Source organism: Pieris brassicae, chromosome 11 (genome assembly GCF_905147105.1).
Source record: "Pieris brassicae chromosome 11, ilPieBrab1.1, whole genome shotgun sequence".
In the NCBI taxonomy this organism is placed as follows: domain Eukaryota; kingdom Metazoa; phylum Arthropoda; class Insecta; order Lepidoptera; family Pieridae; genus Pieris; species Pieris brassicae.
The window spans coordinates 13,976,493-13,993,700 of NC_059675.1; the positions used below are offsets into that span (position 1 = coordinate 13,976,493).

The 17,208-nt window shown below is 35.3% G+C and overlaps 1 protein-coding gene across 1 annotated transcript; it reads right to left on the reverse strand.

Moving 5' to 3' along the window:
• Positions 1 to 13,586: 13,586 nt before the first annotated feature.
• On the reverse strand, positions 13,587 to 16,217 carry LOC123716192. Its single transcript, XM_045671803.1, has 6 exons — positions 15,961 to 16,217; positions 15,210 to 15,818; positions 15,061 to 15,130; positions 14,415 to 14,968; positions 14,244 to 14,313; positions 13,587 to 14,018 (listed from the first exon to the last, which is right to left on the reverse strand). The coding sequence occupies exons 1-6, from the start codon at positions 16,210 to 16,212 to the stop codon at positions 13,678 to 13,680; spliced, it is 1,896 nt and encodes a 631-aa protein (XP_045527759.1). The 5' UTR covers positions 16,213 to 16,217; the 3' UTR covers positions 13,587 to 13,677.
• Positions 16,218 to 17,208: the final 991 nt, after the last annotated feature.

The following is a 17,208-nucleotide window of genomic DNA, read 5'->3' on the forward strand; positions in this document are numbered from 1 at the left end:
AAGAAAAAAATAACAAAACAAACTTTTTAAATGTTGCGTTAGTCAAAGCAATTTTTTCGACACACTATCGTTGTGGAAACAACTGCCCAACAAATTATTTTCAAACTAATTTGACTTATAGTCCTTTAAGATCGTTATGTGATTGTAATAGGCCTGCGAAGCACGCGCGAACGTTCAAGCAGTGTGACCTTTTCACTCATCTCAGATATCCCTCCTGGCCGTTTGCCGCCTGTTCTACATAAATATAGATTACATTAGAATATAGTTTCTATTCTTCGTTATATTTTGTTAAGTGAGATAAACAAATGCTTGCGTAATTTATGATAAAGCTTGACAAGGGTATAATCGGCGTGTGGACTAGTGACACATGAACGGATGGGAGTCTTTTCGAAAACGAATCACGAAAATTATACTATCCTACTAAACAAAGGCTTAGCTCAGACAGTCTCAACCTTGGTTAAAATTCCTGGCGGAAAAATATAATTTAATTAAGGTGAGGTGTATCGATCCTTGCTGCATTCAGGTTATAAGCGATTGAATCAGTTTAAAGTTTACTACGCGTATGCTGACTAACCTATGGATGTTTGTTCAGCGCTTCTGACGTCTCCGACAAAAATGTATAGTTATTTTTGTATATGACTGCTATTTTAATTTGTGAGTTAAGTTCGGCGGTGGTTGTTGAATGAAAGTCTTTATTTAAAGCTAGGTGTCAACTGTCTTTAATCGCTTAAATCATTAACTTATAACTAACATTAAAGCGGTAGTGGAATTGCGACACTGGATTAACAAAAAACGTCCGACGTTTATAATGTAATAAAATCAAAATTAATATTTTTTACTAAAATAAATTTAAACTATTTATTTATGAGTGTATGAAAAACTAAAGTGCTCAATTTGCCATAAAGTGTGTGATTATTGCTAACATTCTGTTTGCGCTTCTCATTAGTGTTAGGTTACATAATTCGAGCAAAGTACTAAGTATACTTTAATAGACACTTATAATGACCGAACTAAAGCCTTTAGTTTTGTTTTACGCAAATTCAAATCATTTAATTTAGGTAACACAATGTACACTTATAAACGTCAATAAAGAAATAAATATTAAATGCTTCTAATTTTACATTTACTGCCAGTTCTTAAATCAAGGGCGTAGAACGGCCGAGAAGAACTGGCAATAAACTCTCCGCCACTCTTCACTCAATGTTTGTAAGGAGCTGCAACCATTACACCATTCATCTTTAAGTAATTATTAGTTAATATTAAAGAAATACTAAAAAGACTTTCCTCAATCCCAACTGTATTTTTCTTAATAATCAAAATATGTTATCTTTAATTTGTCACTTATTTCTGCGTTAAACAAAAAAATATTAGACGTCTCCAATCATGACCTTTATAAAATAAAACTACAACGCTTTTACTGTCGTCAGTACACATAAAGCTTTAATAATGTTCTCAAGTTTACACAATGACAAGTATCGCGAAAGCACGTCGTGACTATTTGTTACTGTCAGTGTTATGTGAGTAGGATCGGTCAGCGCATAATATCCGCGCGAGAGTCACTGTCCTGACTGATGTAACAGTCTCCACGTCCACACAATCGCTGGAACGTGCTCTTTGCACCAAGAAAATCGTATCCTTCATGTGTATTTTTGGAATATTTTTGCGTGGTGTAACTTAAACTTTACAGGTAGTAAAAAATGTAAACGAAAGTTGTTTTTATCACACGATAACCATATTGACCACCAGGCCTCGAGGCTGATGTCATACTTGCTGGACCGATGAAGTAAAGGTCCTTAGGACTTACCATCACCCAGGCGCACAAGCTTGCCAAAGATAGGGGAAAGTGAACGAAGGTTCACGCGGGCGCCCCAGTTGCGCCTTCACCATCAAAGAATGCTGCTTTTTTATGTTATTGGAGGCAAATGGGCTGGAGGCTCAACTGATGTTAAAACATACCGCCGCCTATGGACACTCACATTCACAGAAGGCTCGCAAGTGCGTTGCTGGCTTTTTAGAATTGGTACGATGTTTCTTTGAAGGATTCTAAGTCGAATTGGTTCGAAAACCAGTGGGTAGCTGGTTCTACATAGAGGTGGTGCGCGGCAAAACCTGCCTTTAGAAACGCTCAGTTGTGGAACGACGGATGTGGAGGTGATACGGATCGTATTTTGTATTCTGCCTAGACGTCCGATGATGAAACTTAGCTGCAGGTATTAGTCCGATTCGAATCTCTCTTCGGTGAATACGGTCAAGCGGAAGGAGCTGGTACCGTGGAGCTCCCGCACATAGGCGAGAACAGTACTCCATGTGGTTCGTACACCTCGCTGAGTACACCAAGCTTTTTAGAGGCTAATTTAGCCTTCCCTTTCAAATGACCGCTAAATTAAACGTTATTCGATAGGCCAATGGGCAGTATTCCTAAGACGACAAAGACCTTTTACAAATTCTTAAAAGGCCGGCAACGCACTCGCGAGCCCTCTGGCATTACAAATTCTTAAAAGGCCGGCAACGCACTCGCGAGCCCTCTGGCATTGAGAGTGTCCATGGGCGGCGGTATCACTTAACATCAGGTGAGCCTCCTGCCCGTTTGCCCCCTATTTTATAAAAAAAAAAAAAAAAAAAAAGAGAGATTTTTTAGCGACTGAAAAAGGAGACCCATACTGAACGCTGTTGTCAATAAGTTAGTAGTAAGTTAAGTTAAAACTTCTCGTTGGTGTCTTTTTCAGGGTACTCTATTACTTGAATGACCTTTAAGCTTGAAAATGAGTGAAGCGAGATTATTAAACAAAATCATTGTTAGTCCATGGTATAAGATTACAGAACACTAAGATTGTTAATAAACATTACCTTAGTTTAAGCTATTGATTAGTATTGTAGAAAATTAAGTCAATATAATATTACTTATTAGCCATGATTATTATATAGGCTAGATGTAATTTTTTGTAAACTTTATTGCAATAAAAAAAGTCCAAGGTCCATTGAGCATGGGTTCGATATATGCCTTTTGGACATAGACATCTCAAATAACGCCATAGAGTTGTAACAGGTTTTTTTCGTTATACATTTGACCAAGGACCCTGCATAATTTTGATGTATTAATCATACATTCATATCAAACAATGAACAACGAATTTCAACGCTGTGTACATGTGAATATTTGTAACAATATAACATGCAATTCACTTTAAGTGAATCCAAAACATAATTAAAAGAGGTTAAAAATGAAAATTGTAGTGTAGCCGAATGTAAAACAAAACCATCAGAAACCCAATAACTAAAATTTTGCAATTGAAAAACTTTGTACAAAGCGGTGAAGTGGCCTTTTAGTTATTCAATATATTCAACAATCGTTTTCCTCTAAATCAAAAACGAGAAGAAAGCAGGTTAACAATTTGACGTATAATTTATTTTATGTATGTGTATTGTTCGGGGGTCAGAAGAGGCCTTGAAATGAATACGATAGCAAGTCAAGTATACATTATATATTTTTAAATACACAATAAAATTATATCACAGTGATCTGCCAGACTACAGGGACACATAACTAAATAAAAGGTAAACAAGAAAAGAACGTACCATTTCTTTAAAGGCCAGCAAAACACTTGCGAGCCTCCATCCTGGCAATATGAGTCAATTGGCGGCGGAATCTCTTAACAACAGACAAGGCTCCTGCCCGTTTCCCTCCTGTTACATTAAACAAAAATTAACTTACAAATATAGGAATATTACATTTGTGTTACTCCGTCTGACAAATTATCATCGGATCCAATGATCGAGGTGTCAAATTGGACCGATTTACTATCACAATGGTGCGATATACTGTTATAGAATCGTCAATCTATTACATTATGGATTTTTATATAAAGGCAAGGAACAGTCCTTGATGAAAAAAAAGAAAGTCTATAAAACATATTCGTAAGACATGATACTCTTTATATCTAAGAGCCATCAAAGCCGACACATTATTACGTATGTGAACTCTAAGCCTCTTTTTATTACACTTCAAAGCGAAAGATTGAATTTTTCTTCATGAAACAGGCACTATTCAATAGACCCCTATATTTTTATACGTTCAAAGGAATTTCTGTATCAATATACGATTTAAATATTCACGTGCGAGGATAATATGTCTATTTCTAACATGAAATGGAAAAAAACCTCTCGAATATTATAGCTAAGATAAGATAATGTTAGAGAATTTAAGAAGTTGAAATATTTCATTTAATAAAAAATTCAGATCAATTGTACTAGAATAAAAAAACTTATGTAAATGTTTTTCATAAAAGTCATTTTTAATTAGCAAGTAACAAATCATTCTTTCGATAATAAGATAGTAGAGATGTATTTGACCCATAAAGTTTTTGTTAAGTAAGGATGTTATTACTTACTATGCAAATGCAGCGACCCAACGAGTCTTGGTAAATTCTTCATATCAGATCGTATTCTTCTTCAGTCAGGCTCATCATTTAGCGTCCACTAACACGACCTTCTTCAACGACAACTTCCTCCTCTCCCCCTTTCTTTGGCATACCTCTACTTGGGAGATGCTAAGAACTGCATGAGCCTTTAATTTATTGGTCCAGTATGGGATAGACCTCGATGTCTGGTCACCTCCACACTGCCAGTCACAATCAGTTTTATTTAATCTATTAGTGACAAAGTGTTTGTATGATTTCTTACCTGTTACAGTCATAGTTTGGACAAGTTTGTTTTCTTAACCGTCCAGAGAATCCAAAGGTTCCGCCTCCAACATCACATTTCTAGAGCATCCTACTTTCAGGTTGTATTGTGATTACAATATTGTCAGTTAGAGGCGCTGGTGTAGCCCGTTACGATGGCATAGATTAGATAGAGGCCAGAATGATATACATGGCGGAGACGAGGTGAATCAGATTTTACGATCAAAAATAAAATTACTATGTTCATTTATAGTTACAATTTACAACAAAGCTAAAACTTTTGGTTACTTTATATAAAATATCAATAAAGTAGTTGAGTAATACATACAGTATTATATAAGTTATTACATCGTACAGTCGGTAATTATAACTCCGAGTTGAAAAGGGAACCCGCAAAGAAAAGAGTACAAAATATTCGAAGCAGTTTCCGCTTGTTCGAGGCGACCGGCGACCTCATTCAAAAAGCAAATCTCATTAACATAGAAATGAGAGTCATTAAAAATCGATACAACCCTTTTTAGCACCAAAGTCTAGGTTTACAATGCTATTTCTGTATTTTGTGGTATGTAGTGTGTAATATTGTAAAAATAAATTATGATTTTTGTACATTTGTTTCAAATATACAAACCTACCTACAAATAACTTGTCCGAGTATAGAATATCTAAATTATGTAAAATTTTGTTTTCTTTTAATGTACCGAAGTGTCAATAAAACAGAATTAAGTTTTTTTTTTATATAACTGTACGTTTGTGTGCTAGTTATCCAACGTGGTCAATGGGTGAAGGTGATTCTAAAGAAATGTTTTACCTGGCATATAAGTCTAGTGAGCAGTGTTAGCCTAGTGGCCTCTGATTTATTTATTATTGAGCTAGACAATCTGATCGAATATGAAATTATGCAATTGTTAAATAAATTACAATAGTAGTCGTAAGTTGGCGCTGCTGAATCACGACCGTGCCTCGTATGGACTTCAAACCCCGTTGACACTACCAACCAACCATATGATAAAAGTTATGGACTTGTGTCCTGAAGAAAATTACTTTAAGGTACCGTATTATCTATACAATCATAGTTTTATATAATATAAGCCTTTTATAAAAACAAACATTTTTACCACCATTTGCGTTTTTCGTTGGTCGGCCGCCTATGGACGCTCTCAATCCCAGAGAGCTCGCAAGTACGCTGCCAACCTTTAACGCCTTCTCTCTTGAAGTTTACTTCGATACTTTAAGTGAAACCTGAGTCGTATTGGTTCGAAAATACCTTGACGGGCAGCCAGTTTCACGTAGCAGTACGCGGCGAAAGTTGCCTTAAACAACGTGCAGTTATGGAACGACGAGCGTCGAAGTCATGGAATCTTCATTCCAAATTTCATATTATGGCTCGACTTCTGATGATGAAACTCAGAAGCTATTGAACGATTAACGATTTTGATATAATTTAAGAGTTTGGTATTACTCTTTCATTATTTAAGGCAAATTTATTTTTATAGCCTAAGTAGCATCCTTTACAAATTATATATTTTACATACATAAGTATCAAAACTGTGCCGTCCCTACAACATGCGGACACGACCACGACACTGACACTAACAGCCATTTCTTTTTGAGTTTGCACGAGCAAAATCGAGCACAGCCATTTTGAAAAAAAGTCCAAAAAGCCAATATTATGAGTGAAATAGTTCTCGTATCACAGTGCTTGTAAATTAAACGTTATGTAGGAGATCTTGACAGATTTTTAAGGGTATCTGGTATTTCCATATCCCGTATGGAAGTACCAAGAGGAAGAAGGAAAAGAGGGCGCCGCAAAAAAGGGGGGACAGAAGTAATAGAAGCGGTAGTAGGAAGCGAATGGAGAAAGAAAGCCATAGACTGAGCCATAACTGACTCTCAGTTGGAAATAACTGGAGAAAGCCTTTACCCGTGAAGGGGTTTTGATCATGAGTACTGAAGGTAGCTAGGATATATGATATGCTCGTATAGTATAACGAGATAAAAATAATGTTTATAACGTTAAAAAAAATCTAAGCTGTATATTTTTTGTCATTATTATTCAGTGGCCATTTTTTGCATAAAAAATACATACGTAATTGTCACCCTTTCAGCGTACATATACACGTAATTGTTACCTCATTTTGTAATACCAATATTATTAACGAATGTAGGTAATATTATAAATTCTAAGTTTTAGTATTGTTGATTAAGATTCAGCACAGTGTCTACCCAGGGACCAATTTATGTGCAGTTAATAATAACTTGGATTTTGGCTAAACTATTCTACAAGTTTAGGGCGAAATCTTAACACGCATGGGTAACTTGCTACTTCATGTTGTTGGAAGTTAAATGATAAAGGGTCGTTGCATGAATGCACGGAGATAATAACAGCCAACATATAATAGAACTATGGGAAAGGGTTACCGAACCGAAACGAGTAGGTACCTTTGAAATACTCCATAAGCAATACATATTGTCAGGATAAGATTTTGTAAGACTTTTTTCAGATCTATATTCTAATTATATAATATTGTTACGATCTAGGGGATCGGACAGAAAACGACGTAGATTCAGAGATTCTATTTAAAAATAAATAAATCAACGAGGAATTTGTTTACACTAAAAAAACGCAAATTTTCTTATATATTTCTTATATTCACTTTAATTACGCGTACTTCACACTGTGCTGTATCACTTGTCTTCATTTTTCGCACTTTATCTCTTCGATCTTAATCTTATAGTATCGTACTCGAAACGGAATTAATTAGTCGCGTTTCGGGACGGTTATATTCTGGCGTCGAGAAGGTGCCGATCTTTTCTCTCTCTCGCGTATCAATCCGTCCTTTGCCTTACCTAGAAAATTCGGTCTAGAATATTCCTTTAATAAAGGGTAGGGTACAACTTGTCCTGAAAACGCCTGAAAACAGGTCCTCAAAACTGTAATACTCGACGACATGTTCTGAAACTGTCTGAAATAATATTTTAAAAACCTGAAAACAAGGGTAACTGTTCTGAAAATTAGAATTTTCTAATATGTAAACCTTTCCTGAAACGGTCATAAATCACATTTTTGCTTACTGAAAACGTCTCTAACTTGTGGACAAATCGAGAAACATTTCATTCACCCCATCTCCGTAACAATAACTAAAGAATAGTGATGCTACTTATCATGTCGTACAGTTTCCAGGGTCTTACAGCTGGTGATCTTTTAGCTTACCTCATTCACTTACAACATTACGAAAGCCTTCGATCGGGTTTAGCATAAGCTTCTTTCAAAATGGCTTATGGGCTCATAAATTGAGCAAATGGATGTCTAGTTTTGGGGCCATAATGAAACATCTAGGTCGTTCCGACAGTACGTGTTCCGACTTACCACTCATAATAGCTATAGTTCCCCTAAGCTGTGTACTTTGTCTATCACGGCTTTTCCTGCATATCAATAATATATTGCAGTCAAGCAATGAAACTATGCGGATGGCAGCAGTGGACACCAGCCGTGGTAATATTTCTCGGATATCGAGCAGAGCAAACTTGTGTCTCAAATCGAGACCCTATTACATGGAATCTCAGACTGGAGTCAACTAAATTAAGTCGAATTTCACTCAATGAAGACACAAGTCGGCGCGTTTAACACTAAAAATTATCCCTGCGTCGTAGTACGATTATTTAAAGACACGCCCTTTAAAGCCTCAGCCAGTCATTTATCATGGGAAGTGCTCAGAAGAATTATTTGTACTGCCTTACCTACGGATGAATCCCATCATCGGTCGTCGAGGCAAAACGCGAAATTTGATCTTTTCCATCCGACATCTGGCGTTCCGTAACACATCTCGCTGTGGGTATTTTTCGGAACCGATGACCGACTCAGGAGTCATACTATCCCTGGAAGGTCGGCAACACACCTGCTAGCCCCCGACACTGCAGGTGTCCATGGATGGTAGTTACCATTTTATTCGAACCCGCCGGCCCCGGCCCCGTCCAAGATGCCCCATACCCGATTGCTGTCTGACCAATAAATAATGTGTGCGTGTACTAGTGTACACACGTAAGAAGTGAAACTTCTTTATAACCTTATTTTTCGAAAAATGATCTACTATATGCAACTTTACTGAAATTGGTTAAATAAAGTTAAATTGGATAATGTTTAACAAAAGGCTTTTATTATCATAGACATGAATATACAATGACAAATAATACAATTATTTCATTTTACCTTATTACTACTAAGATTATTACAGAATTTCATTAATTGTATTAGAATTATTACTAAAAATGTGACTGTATTTTTTTACAAGGCCGATAAAAAAGCTTTACTTCAAAAATAATGTCAAACAAATTTTGACAGAGAAAAGAAATACAGGCAAAAGGTATTAAAGATGCGAGAATAGCAAAGGCATGAGAGTAAAAATATTTAAATTTTAATCGATTAGCTTTATCTGTACGTTGTAATTATTTTGATTTTCTTTTTATCATATCTTAATAGTAGTCATATAGTAATCATTTTAAGCCAACTGATAGATTCAATTTATCACTGTTTATAAATAAATATCATTTCTAGATAAAGAAATATACATACGATATACTTCTTAGTATTAAAGACCCGAGAGGATGGTAAAAAGGTATACTATATCATTGTGTCTGCCTTTAAGGCAAAAAAAACCGTCAAAAGAAAAAAGATTTTTTATAATTTAAAAAAATATATGTAAAACCCCTGAATTATAGGCCACAGAAAAATAGTCTACTACCATAGCAGCGCTGCGTTTTCTAAGAGAATTTCAAATGTGTCGATAAACTGTTTGACTGTTGTTTATATTTCAAGCAAATTACAAAATACAATATTTATATTTAGTTCTTATGGAAAGCAGACCATTTTTAATTTTTTTCAAATCGGAATTCATATTATGTTTACAGATCAATAAATTTTTTTAAAAAATTGTCATACTACGAAAAATCGCATTAATCAGCCATAATACTTTTCTTCAGATTCACAGACTTCAACGTACTGTATTGGTTAAAGTCAGTAAGTAAATTGTTTGATTTATAGATTTTCTTCGTTCTCTAAATGATATTGACCATTAACCACAGTGGCGTGGTATGCAGCAATGTAATACGAGCATATACTTAAATGCTCGCCAGCACCCAAGCAATTGAAGAAATATGATGTTGCTATGAAAAACAAATTATTTTACTAGTAATCATATAAGTATTGTATGCGTATTGTTGTTGACCTATATGATCGTAGACACCGGTGCGAAGCCTAGTTGGGATAAGAAAAAAAACATGAGATTCATGAGTTGGCACGTATTTATGGTACCCAATTATTACATTGGCATCCATCCAATGCAATTTCGGAACTAAACACGGCGTATTTTGTCGAAATTCAAAATCTTTTTCAACCTAAACTTTACTTGTCTCAGAATGGCAGGGCTGTAAATATTACAAATGGCTGATTGATATAAATTACAGGCATTGCTTTGGAATATACATTAGCACATATTTATTAAATGGCTTCAAGCAAAACGCAATACTGTTAACCGATTAATAATAATAAAGCCCGTTTATTTATCTTTACAAATGTACAGTTTAGATTTGTAATATAATTTTTTGAAGTTATACTTCTTTTGGCGCGTTAGGGAAAAATTATGATAGTAAACTTTTACGATGTGCACGCACACCAACACAAAAAACCGACACCCTGAAGTTAGCATAGTCAACATTTAAAAAAAAATGACAATGTTTTAAATTATGTAGAAATATTTTTGTGATATCTAAATAAACTTTATTCAACTAGATAATGCGTTCAATGTATTAAATACCATTTTTCTATTGCTAGTGTCATTTTTCTACAAACGTAGAATAAGGCGGAAGATGTATAACTTCTAACGCGTGTACATAAAAGTACACACACATGTTTCACTTCAGAACCATTGATCGAAAAGAAAGGACTGCTTCAGCTTTCTCCAAATATCTCTAGCCATGTCTTTCTTTCTCCATTTGCCGATGGCCAATTGTCACAAAATATATGGCTATAGTTCGTTCACACAAATAATCAATTAAATTGGCCTGGCTTGGCTTAGGTCGTCGTTCGAAATTGTGAAGTGTATAGTGTTCTGTTCCTACATGGAGGATCCTCGTTCAGTCTAACAATTAACTTGCCGGCCCGAGTGGATAAGGTCGAGAAGTTCTATACGTCCTTAGCGACCGGAATTATTTCTTTTCAGGGTATGGCATTATGGCAGTGATTTGTAAGCTTAGATTGGAGATGTCGCTATACACACCTTTTTAGGTTGGAAATAACACTCGCTCATATAGTGAAGGAAAACACTGTACTCAAAGATCGACGTTTGTCTGACACAGAAGACTGGTAATATAATAGGCCGCCTATTAATAAAAAAATATCACGAAACGTGAGGCCGAAACTAGTGTTAGTTTTGATTGTAACACTAGGCAGAATACGAAATGCCATCCGTATCACCTCAACGTCGTCGTGGGAATCGAACCCAGTACCCCTCACCACAGCAGTCACATACAAAGACCGCTAAGCTATAAGGCCGTTTATGGGTGACGGTATCACTTAACATCAGCTGAGCCTCCTGACCGTTGCCTGCCTCATATTACATTTAAAATAAATCTTGTACCGCATTAATTACTTCGAAGTGTTTACCTATTGGATTTCCCTGATTATAAAGCCCAAAAATAAATATTAATTCCACGTGAAACTGTAGTAATAATTATTGTTTTCATAATTATTTATTCATGAATCAGCCTATAACGTTGATCAATATTAACCAGGTGCTTATAATAATTATTGATGTTTATTGGTGAAACTGGCGAAGCTTTTTACTTTCCGGCGTACATTGTAGGTAATGTAATAAATAAAGGGTATGGTCGAAGTTGATGCCATTTATACACTTTTCCGTTCAGCTTGTGCTTAGATGTGACTTGTGAATTATTTTAATCTGAAGAAAAACTCAGTCAAAATACTCTCGATAAACTATAATTTGTAAATGATGTCTTAGATCATATATGAACCCTAAATACAGATTTAAAATATATATAGCGTAATAGCTGTTACCGTGTACAGACGCATTAATACATAAAAAATATCTTATTGTAAATCATCTTATTTCTTAATTTATTTTCGTTTGTAGGTGATCAGTTACGCGTAAAACACACCATCGCTTTTTTAGCTCTTTGATGTTCTGGTTGTTTTCGTATGAGTATGAGACAGTATTATTTGCGCATACGCCACGAAAATAAATAAATTAATGATCTCAGGTTGAATGACGCCAGTCTGGTCAACTAACACTGATCGTACACATTTATTAAGGCCATGTAAGCCAAACATCTAATAATTACACAGAACCTCAGCTATAATTAAACTCTCATGATTAAGTATATATTGGCTATCTGTACCACCCTTACTGTATAATAGAATTCTTCTCCTCAGTCTTAAATTATATATTATATGTACATAAAGGGCGGTTACAATTACGTGGCATAGTTAGAAACACTTGTTCAAGAATAAAGAAAATGGATATAGTTGACCACAGCGGAAATCCGAGTATGTAGAGCGTAATGTCAGCCGTGGGTTAACTAATTGGGTGGGGCGGGTCGGATGTGCGAACAAGGCAAATGAAGATTTATCATCTCCCCGGTCCTTGGACACCGGCCACCAGTCAAGTCATATACAATAATAAATTATTTTTAACATATTCAACGGAATATTTAAATTTTGTGTACATAAGAAAATATCTTTCTCGATAATTTTACAAAGAATATTGTAAGCGCACATTTTAAGTTTGTACATCTGTATAAGAAATGTATGTAACGTATGTCCCATGTAGTTGTATAGCTATTTTAAACGATACTTACTCCTAATACTATATTTTGATAAATTATTTCGCTATATTATTTGATGTATTTATAAATAATATGGCTAATATATTTTAATGATTTAGTACGTGCTATATAATCTAACGTTACATATATATGTATTCTAAATTTTTGCGGGGATAAATTTGTTAAATGCAAAGTCATATCTTTCTCAAAAGCATGATTGCCTACAAGATACCATTAGTGGTGTAACGTTGGCTAGAGTTGCAGAGGTAAAGGATCTGGTTTTGCGCATCACTGTACAGGTGTACATCGCAGTACATTGAGTACAGGTTAATTGCTATGAAACGAATGAATGCAATATAACTGTTGAAGAGAGTGCCTACGTCTGGCAATACTCTCGGGTACCAACTCCGGCGATTCAGAAAATTACCATGCTTATAAAACTAAAAATGTCTGAGTGATCAAAATGTACACCTAGTAATACAATAAGTTTCGAAAACTCCAATGGGATTGATAGACAATTTCATATTCGTAGATTCCCTGGATGTCAATATATTATTTAAATAAAAACATATTTATTCCAATCAATTAAATTTCTACTTGATCAATAAAGAGGCTGAAACCAATAAATATATTTAATTAATGAGCCCTTTAGTTTTTCATACACTCATAAATTATAATATAATATTCTCGTTTCGTTTCGTTTGAGATTGTTCAATAGGTCGACATCACTTATATTCGTTATATTTATATTAATATTATAATATATATTTACGATTTAAGAATCCGTAAATAAGTCAAGATAGTTTTTTGTTAGTCTAGCGTCGCAACCCCATAACCCCTTATTTAATTTTATATAACCTCTTGTTTAATGGTTCAAGACAGTTGACACTTAGCTTCAAACAAAGTGTTTCATTTGTTTGAACATCCCTCCATTAACCGCCACCGAACTTAACGTACGTTAAGAATATATTATATAAAGAAAATTGCTTGCTTAATTGATATGAGTAACTGTGTGTCTTTGTGCAGTCTGTAAAGTAGTTGTTCTATAAACGATTTAATGAAAGCCAAATGTAAATGCAAAATAGTTTTATTCAATTAGAGAGCTTTTAACAAAATCACATCACAATAATTAATCTAACAGGCGTAAACTGAAATTTACTCCTTATTGTCCCCAGAGGGTTGGGACGAATTTTTCAATGACGTATCTCAAATCAAAGTCATTCTCAGAGAACTGGTCCGCCAACTCCTTAAACGTCTCATCCCTCCAGAGAGTTTCGTATAACTCATTCCATTCATTAGCACGGAGACCTTCAATAGCGGTTAGGAATTCCTTATTCTCAGCTAGTTTCTCTTGATATAAAGCATCCAGCTTGGTCTTGGGGAATAGCTTAGCAACATCTTCCATGAAACTTCTCATGGTAGTGCCAGAAACGGAAACAACACGGGTGTTAGTGTAAGCGGCCTCTCCAAATCCGTCAAAAGTGACGTTTGAGTTGATGTAACCTAGAATATTAAAAATGACATAGGTTCTAGGTCTCCTGTAATCATTCGGTCCTAAGTGTCTTTTAAAATTAACCTTCACAAAAAATTATGATTACAATTTTAACAATATTGTATTTGATCTGATATTATAATAATACAAACACAAAATTGTTTTCATTTCTGTTCATTGTGGAGGTTAAAATTGCATTTTGCGTTCATTATATGATTAATAATAAACAAACTTACCAGAAACTAATTTCAAACGGTCCATATAGTAAGCCACGAAGATGTCCTTTCCTTTAAGGTATCTGTCGACCTTGAAACAAATAATAATTAATTAAATTTATTTGTATTTAATCCAGTGCAAGGTCTGAGTTTAATTTTACGAAAAAAAACTATTTTTTAATAGTAACTTACCGTTATGAAGGCCGGCACAGTTTGGGCAAATGTTTTGTAGTAATCAAGAAGATCAACTTTATCGAGGAACTCCAAGCTGTTTCTGAATTCGGGGAAGTTCATGTAAGATTCCACGAGACTCACGAAGTTATCACCTTCTGATTGCACGATGATGTCCAAAAACTCATCGAACTGGTTTTGGAAAGAGAAATAGATAGGCGTATTTTGTCCGAAAAGCGCTGGTCCCAACTCTTCAAAGAGGTACTTCACATCCAGGTCGTGCTCTGCCAATGTAGATACAATTTCGTTGAACTTCTTGTCTTCCCAAAGCTTTTTGTAAAATTGTTGCCATTCTTCACTCTTCAGGGCTTCGATGGTACTTTTGAAGACTTTGTCCGTAGCATATTTATAGTCATACAGTTGACGTAGTTGTTTCCTTGGCATTAAACTTACGGTATCCACAATGCAAGTGTATAACGTCCTTCCGGTGATAGGGTGACGACGTTGCCTCGTGTGTTTGTCGTGACTTTGAACTTCTTTTATTTGATCGGCTAACAGGTCTTCGACGAAGTACTCTATAAATGAGAAACACGTTATGATTTTATACTGAGTATAGTAGAAATCGAATAAAATGTATAAATATGTGCTGTATATTTTGATTACTTACTTACGAGCAGCTGGAAGCGATCGATATAGTACGCAATAAATAGATCGTTTCTTCTTAGGTAGCCATCAACCTGGAAAAAATATTATTAGAATATCTTCAATCGTAGAAGTAATAATACAACTGTTATTTTGTATGCCAACGGAACTTACCGGCCTTATATCAGCTTGCGATACAACCTGTTGGTACAGGTTTATCAAACTGATATTGTTAACATAATTCAAGGCTTCCAAGAATTCTGGAAAAACACTGTAGGCTAGTACTACTTGACGGACGAAATAGTCACCCTCCAAGGCAATAATTATGTCCAAAAATTCGTCAAATTGCATTTGAAAAGAAACGTAAAGTGGCGTGTTTTGTCCAAAGAATGCTGGAAGTAATTCTTCAAACAGGTATTTTAGGGATAATGCATTATCTTCCAGTGCGTTGGCAACACTCCTGAAAGTTCTATTAGCCCAAAGAGCGTTATAGAGTTGTTTAAATCTATCGCTTTTAATTGCCTCAATTACGCTTCTGAAGAATTCATCGTGAGCCATCTTTTCGTGGAAGAGCTGACGGAGCTGTCTCCTTGGAAGCATACTGACAGTGTCCACGATGCTGGTATCCAGAGTAGATCCAGTGATAGGGTGACGACGCTGTCTACTGTGCTGGCCGCTCTTGGAACTGTCGGGGTTAAATGAGTTTACTCTGCTAACGTAGTCTTCGTAACGTTTGACATAGTAGTTGACATCGATTGTCAGATTCTTCAAGAAGTCTGTAAGCTGTAAATTTAAGAAAAACAATCTTATATTTGTACAGTAAACAAAAACAAAGCAAAGCAAATAGGCTGCGGTATTATAGTTGCAGGGGAGATGTATGAGGAGAACTCCACAAATATTGTTTTAGACTTAATGCGTTACTCACTGCTTTGTACTCAGGCACACTTTCTAAATCTTTGGCTAGTTGTTGATACTTAATTGGAGCGTCAATAGCGTTGAGACCCGCACGGAATGTATCGAATCCCATGTAATTTCCTGTCTGGCGGCCCAAATGAGCACCTTCTAAAGCTTCACTGATTGCCAAGAATTCCTCAAAGTAGTCCTGGAAGTTCTTCTTTTCCTTAGGTGCTGCACACCCAAGGCATACTAGAGTGAGGAGCACTATTGTTGTCTTCATTTTCGCTGGGCTTACTAGACCGTTACAGTTTTCCGTGCTTATATACAAATTCACTATCAAAATACTGATCGTACTGATCAGATAAATATCGGATAATAAAATGTAAATTATTTTGAACACTAAGAAGATAATATCTATCATACTTCCTTTGCACGTCTTCGTGGTTAGTCACGGACAAAAACAAGATTTATTAAATATATTTCAAAAAATACACACAAAACACATGAGTTCCGTGGCGGTTCTAGTTGAGATGTTTAAACTGGCTTTAATTGTTTAAAACACGAGCTTAAAACTAATATAAAATAAGGGCCAAGAAAAAACCAACTAGGCATTTGTATTCGGTAATTACTAACATTTGTTTGCGTTTCTAATGTTAGGTTACAAAACTCATGTAATAAATATTATATTATTACTAAGCACCATGTTCCAGGAATATTTTATGTAAAAATTACCAGTTAAATAGAAAATAAGTAAATAAAATACCTATTTCGATATAGCAGAAGAACAGATCATTCCAAGAGTTTGCTGGCCTCTTTATTCGTAGAAGTAAATGATGGCGTGGCCTTGGCTCTCAATAAGGTTTCTAAAAACCTTGGGGTCTTCTTCGATCATACGTTATCCCTGGGGTCATCATGTAAAGGAAATCAGTTCAAACTTTACGCCGCTTCTAATGAATTTCTCTGAGACGTGTTTCTAATTTCTTTCCTATCCACGTTAAAACTATATTAGTGCAAACTCTTCTGCTTCATATTCTCGATTATGCGGACTCATGCACCTCTGATATAAATGAGGAGCAACTTGACATGATCGAACGCTTCCAGAATTTCTGCATACGTTTCATATTTGTTCTTAGGAAATATGACTACCATGTGCCTAATTACCGCAGGCAGCTCGGGTGGCTACATTTGACTCACGTGTGATGGTCATCTTCTTCAACTTCTATTCAATTATTTTCAATCCTAAAACTCCCTTTTATCTGAAATTTGGTTAAGTTCT